This window comes from Idiotropiscis lumnitzeri, chromosome 17 (assembly GCF_059441095.1).
Source record: "Idiotropiscis lumnitzeri isolate Australia: NSW breed Sydney's pygmy pipehorse chromosome 17, RoL_Ilum_1.0, whole genome shotgun sequence".
Lineage (NCBI taxonomy): Eukaryota > Metazoa > Chordata > Actinopteri > Syngnathiformes > Syngnathidae > Idiotropiscis > Idiotropiscis lumnitzeri.
Genome location: NC_142407.1, coordinates 17,088,496 through 17,102,940, shown reverse-complemented (window position 1 = coordinate 17,102,940; position 14,445 = coordinate 17,088,496). Strand labels below are relative to the sequence as shown.

The window sequence follows — 14,445 nt, the reverse complement described above, 5'->3', positions numbered from 1 at the left end:
AGTGACAAATGTTATTCTGAAGTGTCTTATGTTGCTGAAACGCAAACGTAATCCGTCTGATTTGATTGATGACTACAGAAATAATTGATTTTGTTGTGGAGTGGCTGCAAATGCAACAAGCCTCCAATCAGAATCAGAAATCCCTTTATTGTCATTATACTCAAGTGTGCAACGAGATTAGAGAGCTCCCCTCTCCAGTGCAATACAACAATAATTCAGATAAATATATAAATAAGAGAATAGTTAGTGCAATGGAAAATAATACTGAATAGGATATTTAAAAACACATCACGTCGCTGTTCTGCAAGGTAAGGGTGCTTGTGTGTGTGAGAGTTTAGAATGGAGATGGCTCTTGGTAAGAAACTGTTTCTCAGTCTATTGGTCCGCGATTTGATGCATCGGTAGCGCCTGCCAGAGGGCATCAGGTCGAACAGGTGTGAGTTTGGGTGGGTATTGTCTTCTCGTCACGTCAATCAAAGTAATTGTCCCGTTTATTTGATGATCAATTGCTGGAGTTGTGGTTCGCCTATTAACTAGTTTTCAAAGTAAAATACATATATTTTCAAATGGGGATTTATTGTTTTTGCGGGTTATGTGTGTTCATTGTCTTGGTGTAGCGTGACGTTGTTTTATTGGGGGAGCATAAGGTCGTTTAACGACAAAGCCGACGCGATGTCCGCGTAAAATTTGACTGTGATGCAGAGCGTGTGACTTGGACATTTAATCTTTATTGTATTTTTTTTGTGGGGTTGGGGGGGGTAGTTGCGATCTTTGCAAGTAGACTCGATTAGTTTTGGTCCAGGCGAGCTTCCGTCCGCCGGCGGCGTCTGCCTGAAGTAAGATGGCGGCGCGAGTCCTTCACGCGGCGCCCAAGTGGCTGACAAGCGTCAAAGTCTCGCAACAAAATGTCACCGGGGGCGGACAGCTTCGTGTTCCCGTCAGGTGACTTTTCAGTCGACTTCGCTTTCTCAGCCAACGGTCGGCGCACATTTGCCATTTGTGGAGTTTAGTACACTGCGGCGCCGCAGCAATGTCAAACTCCGGCGGCGTGCTAGGTGGCTAAGTTAAGGCTAGCATCGGTGGCTAAAGCTAACACGAGCGAAGCATCACGTGACGTCACTGGTCGACGACTTGTTTCTCTCCATGAAACGACCCGTTTGAAGAAAAGCGGTTCTGATAACGGATGGATGTTTGTACTTGTTGCAGCAAAGTTGGTGTGACTGCCAAAGTGCTTTCAAGGTCAAATGTTTTGTGATTTGTGATGCAATCGCAGCTAGCTGTGCTGCAACACAACGTGAGCATTCCGGGAGATTAGAGCAGCATGCGTCGGTGGACGGTCTTGAATTCTTTAGTTCGTAATGGCTGTAAATGTATTTTATTTAGGTGAACCACTTCTCTGTGTGAAATGCTGTGTACAAAGGACGTGGACGCTTGCAGAATGTGCCATCAACCGTTTTGTTTACATGACCCCTGAATGACAACTTTTGACATCAAGTTGCAACAACCCCCAAAAATAGTCTCTCCAAGTACCACTTGGAACGAACAACTCATGCTCTCTACATGAGCATGGTGGGTTGAGATATGTTCCAAAAACCACACGGGTTGTATATTAAAAGGAAGGTGATATTTGCAAGTTAAAACTTTGCTGTGGGGAAAAAGTTTAAATTGTGAATAGACGAGCATGATTCGTGTGAGAAGTTTGTGGTAAACGATTTGTGTGTTGCCAGGAGCTTGTCGGGGCTGCAGGACAGCTGGTTCAAGTCTTTGTTTGTGAGGAAGGTGGACCCGCGCAAAGACGCCCACTCGCACCTGCTGGCAAAGAAGGAAGACAACAACCTGTACAAGATCCAGTGTGAGTGGTGCGCCGTGCTACACCTTCCTTGGACGCTCTCCAGCTAAACTCTGTTGTGTCCTCTCGCTTGCAGTTCACAACGTCAAGCCTGAGTGCCTGGACAACTACAACCAACTTTGGTAAGAAGCTTTTGGATTTGCGACTGTTGCTAGCACACAATTCCCTGTCAACTGTTCGCTGTGTGCGTGCGTGTGTCTTTTAGTGAGGGCGTGTTACCTTCTATTCACGCCGACCCGGAATACCCATGTGAGCTTGTGGGAACGTGGAACACGTGGTATGGAGAACAGGACCAGGCAGGTCAGACGCCAACACTCTTGTGACGCACGCGCCGGCTCGCTTGACTCAGCGGCTAACATGATAGTGCCGTCCTTCTTATGGCATCTTTAGGGCCAGTGGCGCTGCATAGAACATATTAACGGTAATCCCTCGCCTTTTCGTGGCGTTTTACAAAATATTGGTGAAGAAAAGAAGAATTGACTCTGAAGCTGTGTACATACAACGGGCACTCATTCAATGTGCTTGATTGGTTCGCGGCCGCGAGATTGACCAATGAGAGCATGAGTGGATTTATCGCAGCTCGTTTGGCACAAGGTCGGCAAATAAAATGTTCAAATGTTTGTCTTGAAAAGAATGTATTTTAACTAGAATCCTGCGTTACATTTTGTCCAAAGCTCCTCGTTGTTATGCAAAGCCAAAGTTAAGTCATGATTACTTCCACGACAGTACTCCTTCTTTGTGGGTTTAAAGGTGAATTCTTCCTCCAGGATTGTACCTTTGGCTAAAACGCACCGCGGGATTCGAGTTAAGCTTGGGCAATTTTCAAACAGCAATGCAAAGTGGGTCGTAGTAGGTCACGTTCCTCTTGTGGCTTGCTTTTCATTCTTTGTTTTGCATTTTCAAAGTTGACACATATTCCAAAAATTGGGAACCATCGCAAGGGCTTAATAGAGGCATAAATCCCCCCGAAATAATACTAATAATTAAAAAAAAAAACTTGAAGAAATGTTCGCATTTTTGGGTTTGTTGCCCTCGCAAAACCAACACCTGCATGTTGCGCAATCATCAATCAACAACACAGAGGTTGTACTCCTCAAAAGGATATTTCTTGCGGTCATGTACGAGTCACCCCAGTCACAAGTTTTTCAAGATAGGAGCCTTTGTTTGAGCCATTTTTTTCTCTTGCTTTCACTGATGAGCGCAAACTTGAAGTACGAGCGCTGTGCGGTTGCAGCGAACTCAAATGAACTGGCTTGACAACAAGCGGCAGTTTGGCAACAAGTGAGCATTTCATCGCCAAAGCTACCTCAACCTGTTTTTCGGGAGGTGACATGAAAACAATTCCACTTTGGGAATTTCAGACGAGCTAACTTGCCCGTTAGCTTAATGCTAACTTGAAGGGACAGCGCATTGTGAGCTTCAATAAGCGACGAATATTTCAAGTCCAAACGTTGAACGTTGGTGGTGCGTGTTGCAGTGCATCTGTGGCGATACCGAGGAGGCTACCCGGCCCTCACGCAAGTCATGAGCCAACTGAGGCAGAACAAGGTAAGAGCGCCACCTGTTGATTGCAGTGGGCCGTGTTGACGATCATTAGTCCGCTAAAAGTGACTCGCGAGAGAAGCATTTTGTTTGACTCACGGTCGAAATGATTGTTTGTCGTTGTTGTGTATTATGGGATGTATTGATTCTCTTGGGTTGGATTGCGACTTTTTTTAAGAGACGTTGAGGGTAGCGGGACTCACCCGCCATTCCCGCAGCACCCTAAAATGGCCGTGTTGGGGATTCCCAAAACCTCTCTGCTTGCAATGATGATGATGATGATGATGATGTGCCAGATGTTCGCTGAGTACCGGCGGGAGCGCGGGAAAATGTTGCTGTCCCGCCGGAATCAGCTGCTGCTGGAGTTCAGTTTCTGGAACGAGCCGGTCCCCCGCGCCGGGCCGAACATCTACGAGCTGCGATCGTACCAGCTCAGGGTAAGCGCCTCGCGCTCGTTTGCGCGCACGCACGCACCACTTGACGCACCGCCCTTTGGTTTCTTTGTTTGCGTTGCAGCCCGGCACCATGATCGAGTGGGGCAACTACTGGTGAGTGCGCCGCACCTCCGCCGCCGGCACGTCGTCCACTTTTCATTGTCTCGTCTGTCATGTTTGTTGCAGTGCTTTTGCGGACGTATTTTGACAACATTGCACTCTCTGCATGGCTTCAACAATCAACGAAATAGCATGACCACGTCACTTAATTGCTTTTGTTTTGAGGGGGGGCCACGTCAAAGTTCAAACAAACATGGTCAAAGCATTCGCTCTCATTTTGAATTGCATTTAGAATGAGTAATGAAGTTGTTGATGTATTGCATTCGACGCCTCTGCCGGTCGGCAGGGATGAAATAAAAGCACGGTTGCATTTGTCGCCACGCTTCTTCGAATCCGCCAGAGCCGCCCGCCACTTGTGAAAAGAACGAGGAGGGGGGTCGTGGCCCGCGGGTCAGCCTTTGCTCACCAATCAAAGCCATCATGAACATGAGCAGAGTCGGCTGGCCGTCCGTCACACCTGATTGGGCCTCCGCCCGTCCGCTCGCCAATGACTTGAACTAATCAAGTCGAACGCAGCGCCATGATGGCTGGCGTGATGCGCGTCTTCCTCTCCGCAGGGCCCGCGCCATTGAGATTCGCCAGCAGAACCAGGAAGCTGTGGGAGGATTTTTCTCCCAGATTGGAAGTTTGTACCAAGTTCACCACTTGTGGGGTGAGCGCACGCCACTTTGCATCAGCTGTTGATTGGATTCCAGCACCTTTTCATTTTCTGATCTTTTTTCCAGCCTACAAAGATTTGCAGTCCAGAGAAAACATTCGAAATGCAGCCTGGCAGCGAGAAGGCTGGGACGAGGTCGTCTACTACACGGGTGGGTCGGTCGGCACTCTCGCTGGCATTCATGACGACATACCACAAATGCGAAAAATGTAGCTGCATACTTCCATCGTGGTTTGTTTTGCCGCACGGACTCAGCTAACTAACACTACGCGCCAGATGTGCTGCACGAGTGTGCGTAAACGCAAGACCATGTCCGCAGTTTGGCTCCATTTCCCAAAAGTGCAAAGCACAACTTCAGTTTCAGTTCCACAAGTGCACATCTGTGCACAAGTCAACAATGTTAGCTAATTGAATATGACGTAGCCTCCCGGCCTGGACTGCTCGCAACCAATTGTCATCCCGCCACGCCTGGATTTTCACTCACTCACTTTCTTGGAAAAGACGCCACCAAATGTCAGGAAGCGCCATCTTCTACCGAATCCACGAGCTGCCATTTGCCACTTTTGGTGGCGGTCCGCGTGGTGTGCTCCGATAACGTCGACACACAGCTGCACTCGCACAAACATTGCGTTGCCCCAACCACCTCGAAACAAGGCTTGCAAAGTGTGCTCCCAAAAACCAAGACCACCTTTCACGACTGCGCCAATGTTTGCCGAGTGTTTCCAAAAAGGAGCAGAGGCAAATTGACCATGTTGTGAAAAAACAAAAAACGAAACGCATCACATCAGTCGTTTAGTTTGATCTCGCGCCGCTTCCTTGTTGGTCAGTCAGGGCTCTGCGATTGGCTACAGGTTTGCGACGCAGCCCTGGCTCGGTCATCACCTCCATCAGAAATGAGGCTTTGTAATCCTCAAATAAGGGAAATTATAGCACATTTAATTAGCATATTTATACTCTATTGGAATATTCTTGACACCTTTAAAGTAGCACCATATGGAATATTTTTGTCATGTACCTGAGTGTGGGAGAGGTCTCACCATGTTCAACGTGTAGTAAGTGCGTGCCACTGGGTTGGCTTGTTCTTGCAGTGCCGCTTATTCAGCACATGGAATCTCGAGTGATGATTCCCTTGAAGAGTTCGCCCTTGAAGTGACCACGCAGAGGAGGCGGTGGCGCCTTGAGGATGTTCTGCTTGACTTTGCTTGGAATGTGAGCATCATCATCAGTCGTCTCCTCTACTGAGGAACATTTCAGATGACTCCCCAAGAAATCTCTGATTAACTTGATTTATTTTTTTTTTTTTTAAATGATTTAAGAAAATGGGCGAATAATAATTCCTGGTTTACTTTCCATGGTGATGCTCGCAGTTTTCCCCTTAAATGCGTTGAAGATTCCCCAAAAGTAGAATTTGTTGATGTGATCAGGTTTGTTTTCATAACTGACTTTGTTGAGCTGCTAATTGGGTGGCGGCGGGGCTGCTGTTGGCGCTTCCTGGGTGGAGGAAAGTGGCACTGTGGTAACTGTTGTGTGATCATCCCTGCTTGAATGATTTACTTGTACATAATGGAATTAAACTTCTAATGAACACACCTGTTGTATTATTTCACGTTATAACACACGTAATGGTTGCTTTACAACTTAAATCAATTATTTTGACGGAGCACCTTAGATGACGTGGAAAAAGAACAACAAATGTTTGTTTTTTTGCTATGGAGGGAACGCCTTTTTCTTCGTGCGCGTTTATGTGCTCTCGGGTCGGTTTGGTTTGCTAACCTAAACTGATATGCAGGTGTTTGAAAGATGGCAAGAATCATGAAGGACTTGTTGAAGTCAAACTGTAAATGGGCCACCACTTGTACGGACATCGCTCGCTTTTCTTACCTCATCGCGCGTTACACTATGACCTCATCTATCGATTGATGACGTAACCGTTCCCTATCTTGCGCAAGGATACTTCCAGATGGTCACAATGTAATTTAATGATAAATGGCACACTTCAGAAGTATTTCGTTTGTTTGGAATAATACCAAGAACCGATTTTGTGTTTGTATTTCAAGCCAAGTACAAGGTAAAATTCAATTAAACTCGCCCGCGGGTCAACACGCGCCATCTTTGTTGCGTACGTTTACGCGGAAGTTTACCCTGAAGTACATAAACGCGCATTTAAAAAAGTAAAGTATTCGCGCACAATAAAAAAAGAAATAAAACTAACTAAACAAAAGCGACTCTGGTGATTAGTGCGGTGTTTTTCGGGCCAACTAGGTTGGCTTGGCTTTTTTTGAGCGAATTGTAGGCGGCACCGATGACGGCAGAAATTCCGAGCCTCGCCGTGCTCCCTGAACGCACCAGTAAAGCACGTGTGGGTCTTCTGGAAGTTTCACGCTCTTTTCTTCACTTGGCTCGTTCCGCTCTTGGCCAAGCCGCTTTTCGCCCAACTGTCGCTACCCTTTGCGTCCGCCATGGCCGCCGTGAAAGCTCTGAACCCCAAGGCGGAGGTGGCTCGCGCCCAGGCCGCTCTGGCGGTCAACATCAGCGCGGCCCGGGGCCTCCAGGACGTCCTCAAGAGCAATCTGGGACCCAAAGGCACCATGAAAATGTCGGTACCGGCCGTTCTTTTCGCCTGCTCAATGCTAGGCTAAGCTATGCTATGCTATGCTATTCTAGGCTAGGCTAAGCTAAGCGGTGTCGCGGGGCAAGTCTCCTATTGTCGACTTTTTCTTGACACTCTGTCTTGGAAATATAAAATACTTATTTGTGTATTTTTTTCCTGTATCATTTTTCCTGCGAAGTTACTGGAAGTTGTTTTTTTTTTTACTTTTATTTTTTTAGGCCTCACGTGGCTAATGCTAACCCTTTGTCGGCGCACGTTGTCCGTCTGCACCGTCACGATGCCCCCCAGCATGCTAACGTTAGCAGCAGCATTAATATTGTTATTATCATCATCTCTGAATCGGAACCATTTTCAATGGCCAAGTGTGGAGCAACACTAGGAGGAAATTGAGTCTCCCACAGGTGAAGTCTTTCCTAAAAGCAGCAATAGCGGTTGAGGGCGTATGCACGAGACGGAACAATGACCAGGCAGATGAGCAAAAGAAAACGTGCAGACACAGCCACATCCACGAATACCCAAATTATTATCAATAATAATATTGACGATGACGCTCAGAGATGTGCAACATGTCACAATGAAAGTTTCGAGTCACGGGTTTAACTTGTTAAAGAAGCGAGCTCGTCCATGGGAAGCCAAAAAAGGCGCTCTTGTGGGAAGGAGGCAATCTGAGCTGCTTTGCAATCGAAACTTTACAGTCGCAACAGGTAGAAAAGACTTTTTTTGCACGTGTATGCTACTGAGTCGTTCTTGGCTGTCTGATTGGGATTTTGTTCAATTGTAGCCCTCACCTGGCTATTTGTGCACCTATGATTTGAATGTTTTCATGCAGTGGTTGAACAGTTCGGGAAGGGGCGGGACCCAGGGAGGGTTAAAGTGGAAATCAACCCCCAAATGTTCCTTCCAATAATGCCACCACTTGTCTAAACATGGCATTCAGATTCATATTGCGCTGGTGGAATACGAATGAAGAGGCAAAATCCACACGTTTTTAGCCATGTCAGGGGGCGGACATTTTGCCGCTCGCTGTCGACTGAAGATGACATCACAGTTGCTCGGGTAACATTGCGTCTTAACTCGTATTCCTCAAAATGCCATGTTTAGGCTAGTGAGGCTGCACAGAACGTAATATTGAAAGGCAAACTTTTGGGTTGACTTCTCCTTTAAGTGTCAACTTGTGTTGTACGTTTGCAGGCTGGTTTCTGGAGCAGGAGACATCAAGCTGACCAAAGATGGAAACGTCCTCTTACATGAGATGGTAGTTGACCACTTTTGACTTGCTTTATTTTTAAATCAGCATCTTACAAAGCCAGGCAGCGGGGCCACACACGCATGAAATATGACTATCGTGCGTATGTGTGTAAAGGTGCTCATAAAATCCCAATGTGTTTCCGAACGGCCGAAGCAGAGACTCTACTTGAATTTTTGTTTTGTTTTTCTCAGCAAATTCAGCACCCGACGGCATCGCTCATTGCCAAGGTGGCCACGGCCCAGGATGACATCACGGGAGACGGAACCACCTCAAACGTCCTCATCATCGGCGAGCTGCTCAAGCAGGCCGACCTCTACGTGTCGGAGGTGGCGCACGCACTCCGTTTGCCGCCTGCTCGCTCGCTTCTTTGGGCTAACGAGCAGTCTCGCGCTCCTCAATCAGGGTCTCCACCCGAGGATCGTGGCCGAGGGCTTTGACGCGGCCAAGGTGAAGGCGCTGGCCGTGCTGGAGGAGGTGAAGGTGATGCGGCAGATGGACAGAGAGACCCTCATGGACGTGGCTCGAACCTCCCTTCGCACCAAAGTCCACGCCGAGTTGGCCGACCTCCTCACTGAGGTCACGCTCGCTAACTCCTTTTCCAAGCACATGCAGTCTCACTTTTCTCCGCTGACACATCCCATGATCCCGTCCGCTAGGTGAATTTTTGCCATGTCGAGGTTGACTTTATTTTTTTACGACCCCCCTCACGCACCGGTCCTGCCCTTCTAAACGTGACCGTGGGCTCGTCGCCTTGCAAGTTTCGGTTTCAGGGATGCCGCTTGGAACGAAAAAGAGAAAACTCATGCAGGCGTCCTCAATAACTTGGTGGCCTCGTTTGTCCTGATTTAGTCCGTTGCAATTGTGTTGCAGGCGGTGGTGGACGCCGTGCTGACCATCGCCAAGCCCAACGAGCCCATCGACTTGTACATGGTGGAGATCTTGGAGATGAAACACAAGACGGACTGCGACACACAGTGAGTGGCCACCGCCAAGTGTTTGTCAGCTGTTTGGCAAAAAGCCAACGGCTGCACTTCGACTTGCGTCGTGCAATTTGGCATCCGCCGCACGATTGGTTGGCTGAGCCTTGCTGAATAACCAGTATTGAGCCAGTCCAAAAAGTGTCTTGTACTCCTTTTCATTTGATTTTGAAGGCGGGTATCGGCCCTAAAAAACAACCGCGATTTCTCAATCTCATTGAAAGTGAAGAAATGATGACGTGGACAGATATGGCCCCCGGGCCGCGGGTTAGACACCTGCGCTTGAAGCCACGTAGACAGACGAGGGGGCAGCGAGCGACCCTCTCGTCACTGCGCGTTTTCCCAAGCAAGGCGTGACACCGACGCCGTCGTTTGTGTGCTTGCAGGCTGATCCGAGGCCTGGTGCTGGACCATGGGGCCCGGCACCCCGACATGAAGAAGCGCGTAGAGGACGCCTTCGTGCTGACGTGCAACGTGTCGCTGGAGTACGAGAAGACCGAAGTCAACTCGGGCTTCTTCTACAAGAGCGCCAAAGAGCGCGAGAAGTTTGTGGCGGCCGAGAGGAAGTTCATCATCGAGCGCGTGCGCAAGATCATCGAGCTCAAGAAACGCGTGTGTCCCGACGGCGACGGGAGCTTCGTCGTCATCAACCAGAAGGTAAGGCCCCACCCCCCGGCCACCTAAAAAAAAATCCGTCGGAAGCGGCACAGCGAACACCCGCAAAGCGTCGGCCACGTGGCGCTTCGCGGTCACATGACTGTGCTACATTAAGCGTGATGTGTACCTCTGCATGCGGGGGCCCGGGGGCACACGCCCCCCCCTATCCTCCCCCGGCATGTATTCAGCACTTCACCACAATGGCAAAAGCTGCTCCTGTGTGGCGCCTTCATGCTCTCTCGTTGCACTTCAGGGGATCGACCCGTACTCGCTGGACGCCCTCGCCAAGGAAGGCATCGTCGCCCTCCGCAGAGCCAAGAGGAGGAACATGGAGAGGTCAAAAGTTCAACACACGCACATTGTCACCTTCGCATCTGCGTCCAAATCACACACGCGTGTTGCGCTTGCGCCGGCCAAACATCCGCTCGTAGCGAAAGTGTGGCTCGATGATCTCGACAAAAAGAACATTTCGTTTTCGGATATGTGACAAAAGACAACACGCGTGTATTTGGCAGCGGCGAACGGCCACCAAAGTGTGGTCAGGAAGCCGAAATGGCGCCAAGCGTTCACTGGCTCGCTCGTCCGTCCCGCCGCGACTGATTTTCATTTTGCTCTTTTTGAGAATGACTTTTCACATCATTTGCATTCTACGAGACCGCCACACGCGTGTGCAGCTCGAGTTGACAAAATGCTTTCCGATCGAGAGACAAAAGTGTGGGCACGCAACGCTATGGGTTCCCCTCTTAATGTGTCCTATGCGCCGCCCGACCCGTGAGTGGTGCCGCTGCGTTGTCGTGACGGCCAAGTGCCGCTCGTACAAGTTTGCCCGGCGGTAGTTGATGAAGTACGTCGTTTTCCGCAATCAAGATGGCGTCCGCTGGGTGGCTTTGATGACGGGAGAGCGACGCGCTTGACGTTGGGTTGTTGATGTTTTTGTGCAACTGCAGACTGACACTGGCGTGCGGCGGCATCGCCATGAACTCGGTGGACGACTTGACGCCCGAATGTTTGGGCCGCGCCGGGCTGGTGTACGAGCACACGCTGGTGAGTGACGAATGCCTCCGAGGAAGCGGGCGTCCTGCTCACGGGCGGGCGTTTTGATGTTCGCAGGGCGAGGAGAAGTTCACGTTTGTGGAGAAGTGCGGCAACCCGCGCTCGGTCACGCTGCTGCTCAAAGGGCCCAACAAGCACACGCTCACGCAAATCAAAGACGCCGTCAGGGACGGCCTGCGCGCTGTCAAGAACGCCATCGAAGACGGTGAGAGCGCGCCACATTGTGCATTTTGTCGTCACCAGCGGATGATTACGCTGCACTTGGAACTTTTTGGCCGACTAGTAAATGATGAAACCTTTTTCCTCTTGGCATTTTGTTCAATATTTGCATGTACTAGTACACGCTCGTGGGACACATTTGGCATACTAGTTGGTCAACGATATGTTACTAGCGAGGAAAAAGTGTGCACCGGTTAACATTTAGTGCTGCACGAGCGGCACACGCGTCACCTATATCGTGAGCCAGATGTCGACTACGATGTCTTGTCCGTCAGGTTGCGTGGTAGCAGGCGCGGGCGCGTTGGAGGTGGCCCTGGCGGACGCGTTGCTCAAGCATAAGGCCGGCGTCAAGGGACGAGCCCAGCTGGGCGTGCAGGCCTTCGCCGACGCCCTCCTCATCATTCCCAAGGTCCACGCCGCCGCAACTTTTTTTTTCTCTCTCTCCCCCACTCCCAGCTCGTCCTCTGCCCGCGTCTTCAACGGCGTATTTTGGGATACACCTGAAAATCGGTGGATGGGCACACGCACATGTAGACAGGGGGGGCCGACTCGCCCTCCCACCTATGCTCGCCGCAAAGCTTTTCTTTTCTAGTTCGCAATGAGTCAACCTAAACCAAAAATGGCGGCCATCTCAGCCACCATTTTTAGCTCGCCGCGGCGGTACGAGAATTCCGCCCCACGCCGGCGCTATGACGTCATTTAGTTGTGACGGAAGATGATGTTGCGCAGCGTGACCATTTTGTTCTTTGCCCGCTTGCCTGCTGCACTTGAATAAATGATGTTCATGAATATGCCCCCCCCACCCCACCCCTCCGTCCAAAACAACAGGTTTTGGCCCAGAACTCTGGTTACGACCCTCAGGAGACTCTTCTGAAGCTGCAGACGGAATTTAAAGAGTCCGGAGGTCAGCTGGTGGGCGTCGACCTCAGCACAGGTGATAACGTTTCACACCTACAAAATAACCCACAAAGCAAAAAAAAAAACAAACAGATTTCTTCATGCACCTCAACACACCCTGCCTCACAATGCATGGTTACCGTGACAACTGGTGGGCGGAATCTTTGTTCGTATCACTCATGTTCCAACCGCTCGCTTCCACCGCTGAAGAAAGTTTCAGGCCAATTCATATCACTCACGTGACTCGACGGGCATGTGTGTTTCAGGAGAGCCGATGGTGGCGGGCGAGGCGGGCGTGTGGGACAATTACAGCGTCAAGAAGCAACTTCTTCACTCTTGGTGACCAAACCACATCCGCCACATCATCATCGTCATCATTGACATCTTCGTGATTTTTGTTAATATTTGTGTGTCTGTGTGCGTGTAGCACGGTGATCGCCAGTAACATTCTGCTCGTGGACGAGATCATGCGTGCCGGAATGTCTTCGCTCAAAGGTTAAAGTGTCAACGAGCTCAACAAGCACTCAACGTTCACCAAACTTTTTTCTTGTTCAACAATGACCCTTTGGATTCGTTTATTTATCACATTTTGTTTCAATGGAGGAAGAAAAAAAAGCACACATGACAGATTGTGTGTGCGCGCGCATTAAACTTGTAGTTGACATTGACTGATTTCGTGTTTTTGATTCTTGGGCTTCATTTCGAATGGGGACAAAAATTGCAGGGCAGCAACTGAGTTGCCGCGGTGGACAGGAATGGGACATTGTGATTTTCTGGGAATGTTCAAATGTATTAGTTTCCTCATTTAGTTGACATTATCGGTGCCTGCACGTGAATGACTGGCAAATATTGTTAAAGGTAATTTGAGCACATCTGTGAAACTGAGCGCTTTGCATTAATCGGTAGCAAAGAAGTAGTGCTTGCTTTCAACGAGCTTGTTGAGGCCTGACGTAGGAAAGAGATGAGAATCTTCATGTCATTGCGGCATGAGCGAGGAAATTGAACATCCTTTTAAACATTCTTGTGTTAAAAAAAACCGTTTAAGTTGATCACAAGGACTGCTAATTGTTGGATTTAAAATGCCGGCCTGCACCTAAAAAGTCAGCAAGTTGAATTGTAAAGCAAAGCTGTGGTTTGAAAGCCACAAAGTGGAATGAAATGTCATGCCTCATCAGTGGCAAGAATTCCTTGCCAAGTTTTTTTTTGGGGGGGGGTTGTTGCCATAGCAACACGTAGCTCGCAAGCTCCTTTCAGCTTTTGAAGACGTTTCAAAATGAACCCAACGAAGGTAAAGTTGTGTTAAAGTGCGAGTCCTTGTGTAAACTTTTGAATGTTCAACTGTAGAGCGTCTCAACATTTCCTCATCCTTGGAAATATTCATGGCTCAAACACCAGCTGGGAATTTTGCTTTTCACTTCATTGTTGTGCAACAAGTCCGGAAACATTCAAAAGATCAAATTAAACCGACCTGTAAACATTTTAGCTTTATCCTGAAATTCAACCTCAAAGCCAAAGGCCGCAAACTCTTCTACTTCGGAAATGTATCATGTGGGACTTTGAACCAATCCAAGAACAATGAAAATAAACGATCTAATGACACAGGCACCACCTGCTGGAGTGGAAAAGAAGTGCGCCAATTTGTCCATTTGGCACAGTAGCTGAGAAAAAAGAAAAAAACTCATATTTATAGATATGATAAAAAGTCTGTTACTTTTGGCCCACTGCTTGGAAGTATTATAGCTCGTGTACGTTTGATAAAATTAGTATAAAAATGGATTGATAGGCATATCTTTTTTTTGATAGCTATTGTTTTTTGTTTTTGTTGGATAGCATTGCTTTTTTTTGTTTTGTTTTCCATAGCCATTTTATTTTTATTTTTTTCTCTATTGCAAACTGCAGAAAATTAGTCAAATGTAAAAGTCATTATAGTAAATCGAACAATTGGACAAGAAAACAATCGAGAATATAGTGGAAAAGAATAACATAACTATTAAGTAAGAATACAGATAGATTAACGGAGAAATAGAAACAAATAAAATAAATAAAGATATTAAGGAACAACTTTCTTGGGGCAGAAAAAATAGGACTATATAAACACCTTCAAGTTTTTGCAGATCTCTATCGTTTTATGAGCCTTTTGTTTAAAAGAATATTTGATGGAATGGATGTACTGTTGAAA

At 48.2% G+C, this 14,445-nt stretch overlaps 2 protein-coding genes across 3 annotated transcripts; both read left to right on the top strand.

Moving 5' to 3' along the window:
• The first annotated feature begins 774 nt into the window (after positions 1–774).
• Positions 775–6,190, top strand: LOC148320675 (protein NipSnap homolog 2-like). Of its 2 annotated transcripts, none has more exons than XM_088278981.1 (10): positions 775–942; positions 1,728–1,852; positions 1,926–1,971; positions 2,055–2,149; positions 3,327–3,397; positions 3,688–3,828; positions 3,908–3,939; positions 4,503–4,597; positions 4,671–4,754; positions 5,692–6,190. In XM_088278981.1, exons 1-10 carry the CDS (start codon positions 842–844, stop codon positions 5,754–5,756), a joined length of 855 nt encoding a protein of 284 aa, XP_088135107.1. In that variant the 5' UTR covers positions 775–841; the 3' UTR covers positions 5,757–6,190. The 2 variants fall into 2 exon arrangements, with proteins under 2 accessions (XP_088135107.1, XP_088135108.1); XM_088278982.1 differs by lacking the exon at positions 775–942 and adding an exon at positions 995–1,239.
• A 735-nt stretch (positions 6,191–6,925) lies between these two features.
• Positions 6,926–12,934, top strand: cct6a (chaperonin containing TCP1, subunit 6A (zeta 1)). Its single transcript, XM_088278976.1, has 13 exons — positions 6,926–7,199; positions 8,406–8,469; positions 8,655–8,789; positions 8,866–9,039; positions 9,334–9,437; positions 9,827–10,097; positions 10,351–10,433; positions 11,045–11,141; positions 11,208–11,355; positions 11,645–11,778; positions 12,198–12,303; positions 12,533–12,605; positions 12,694–12,934. The coding sequence occupies exons 1-13, from the start codon at positions 7,063–7,065 to the stop codon at positions 12,764–12,766; spliced, it is 1,599 nt and encodes a 532-aa protein (XP_088135102.1). The 5' UTR covers positions 6,926–7,062; the 3' UTR covers positions 12,767–12,934.
• Positions 12,935–14,445: the final 1,511 nt, after the last annotated feature.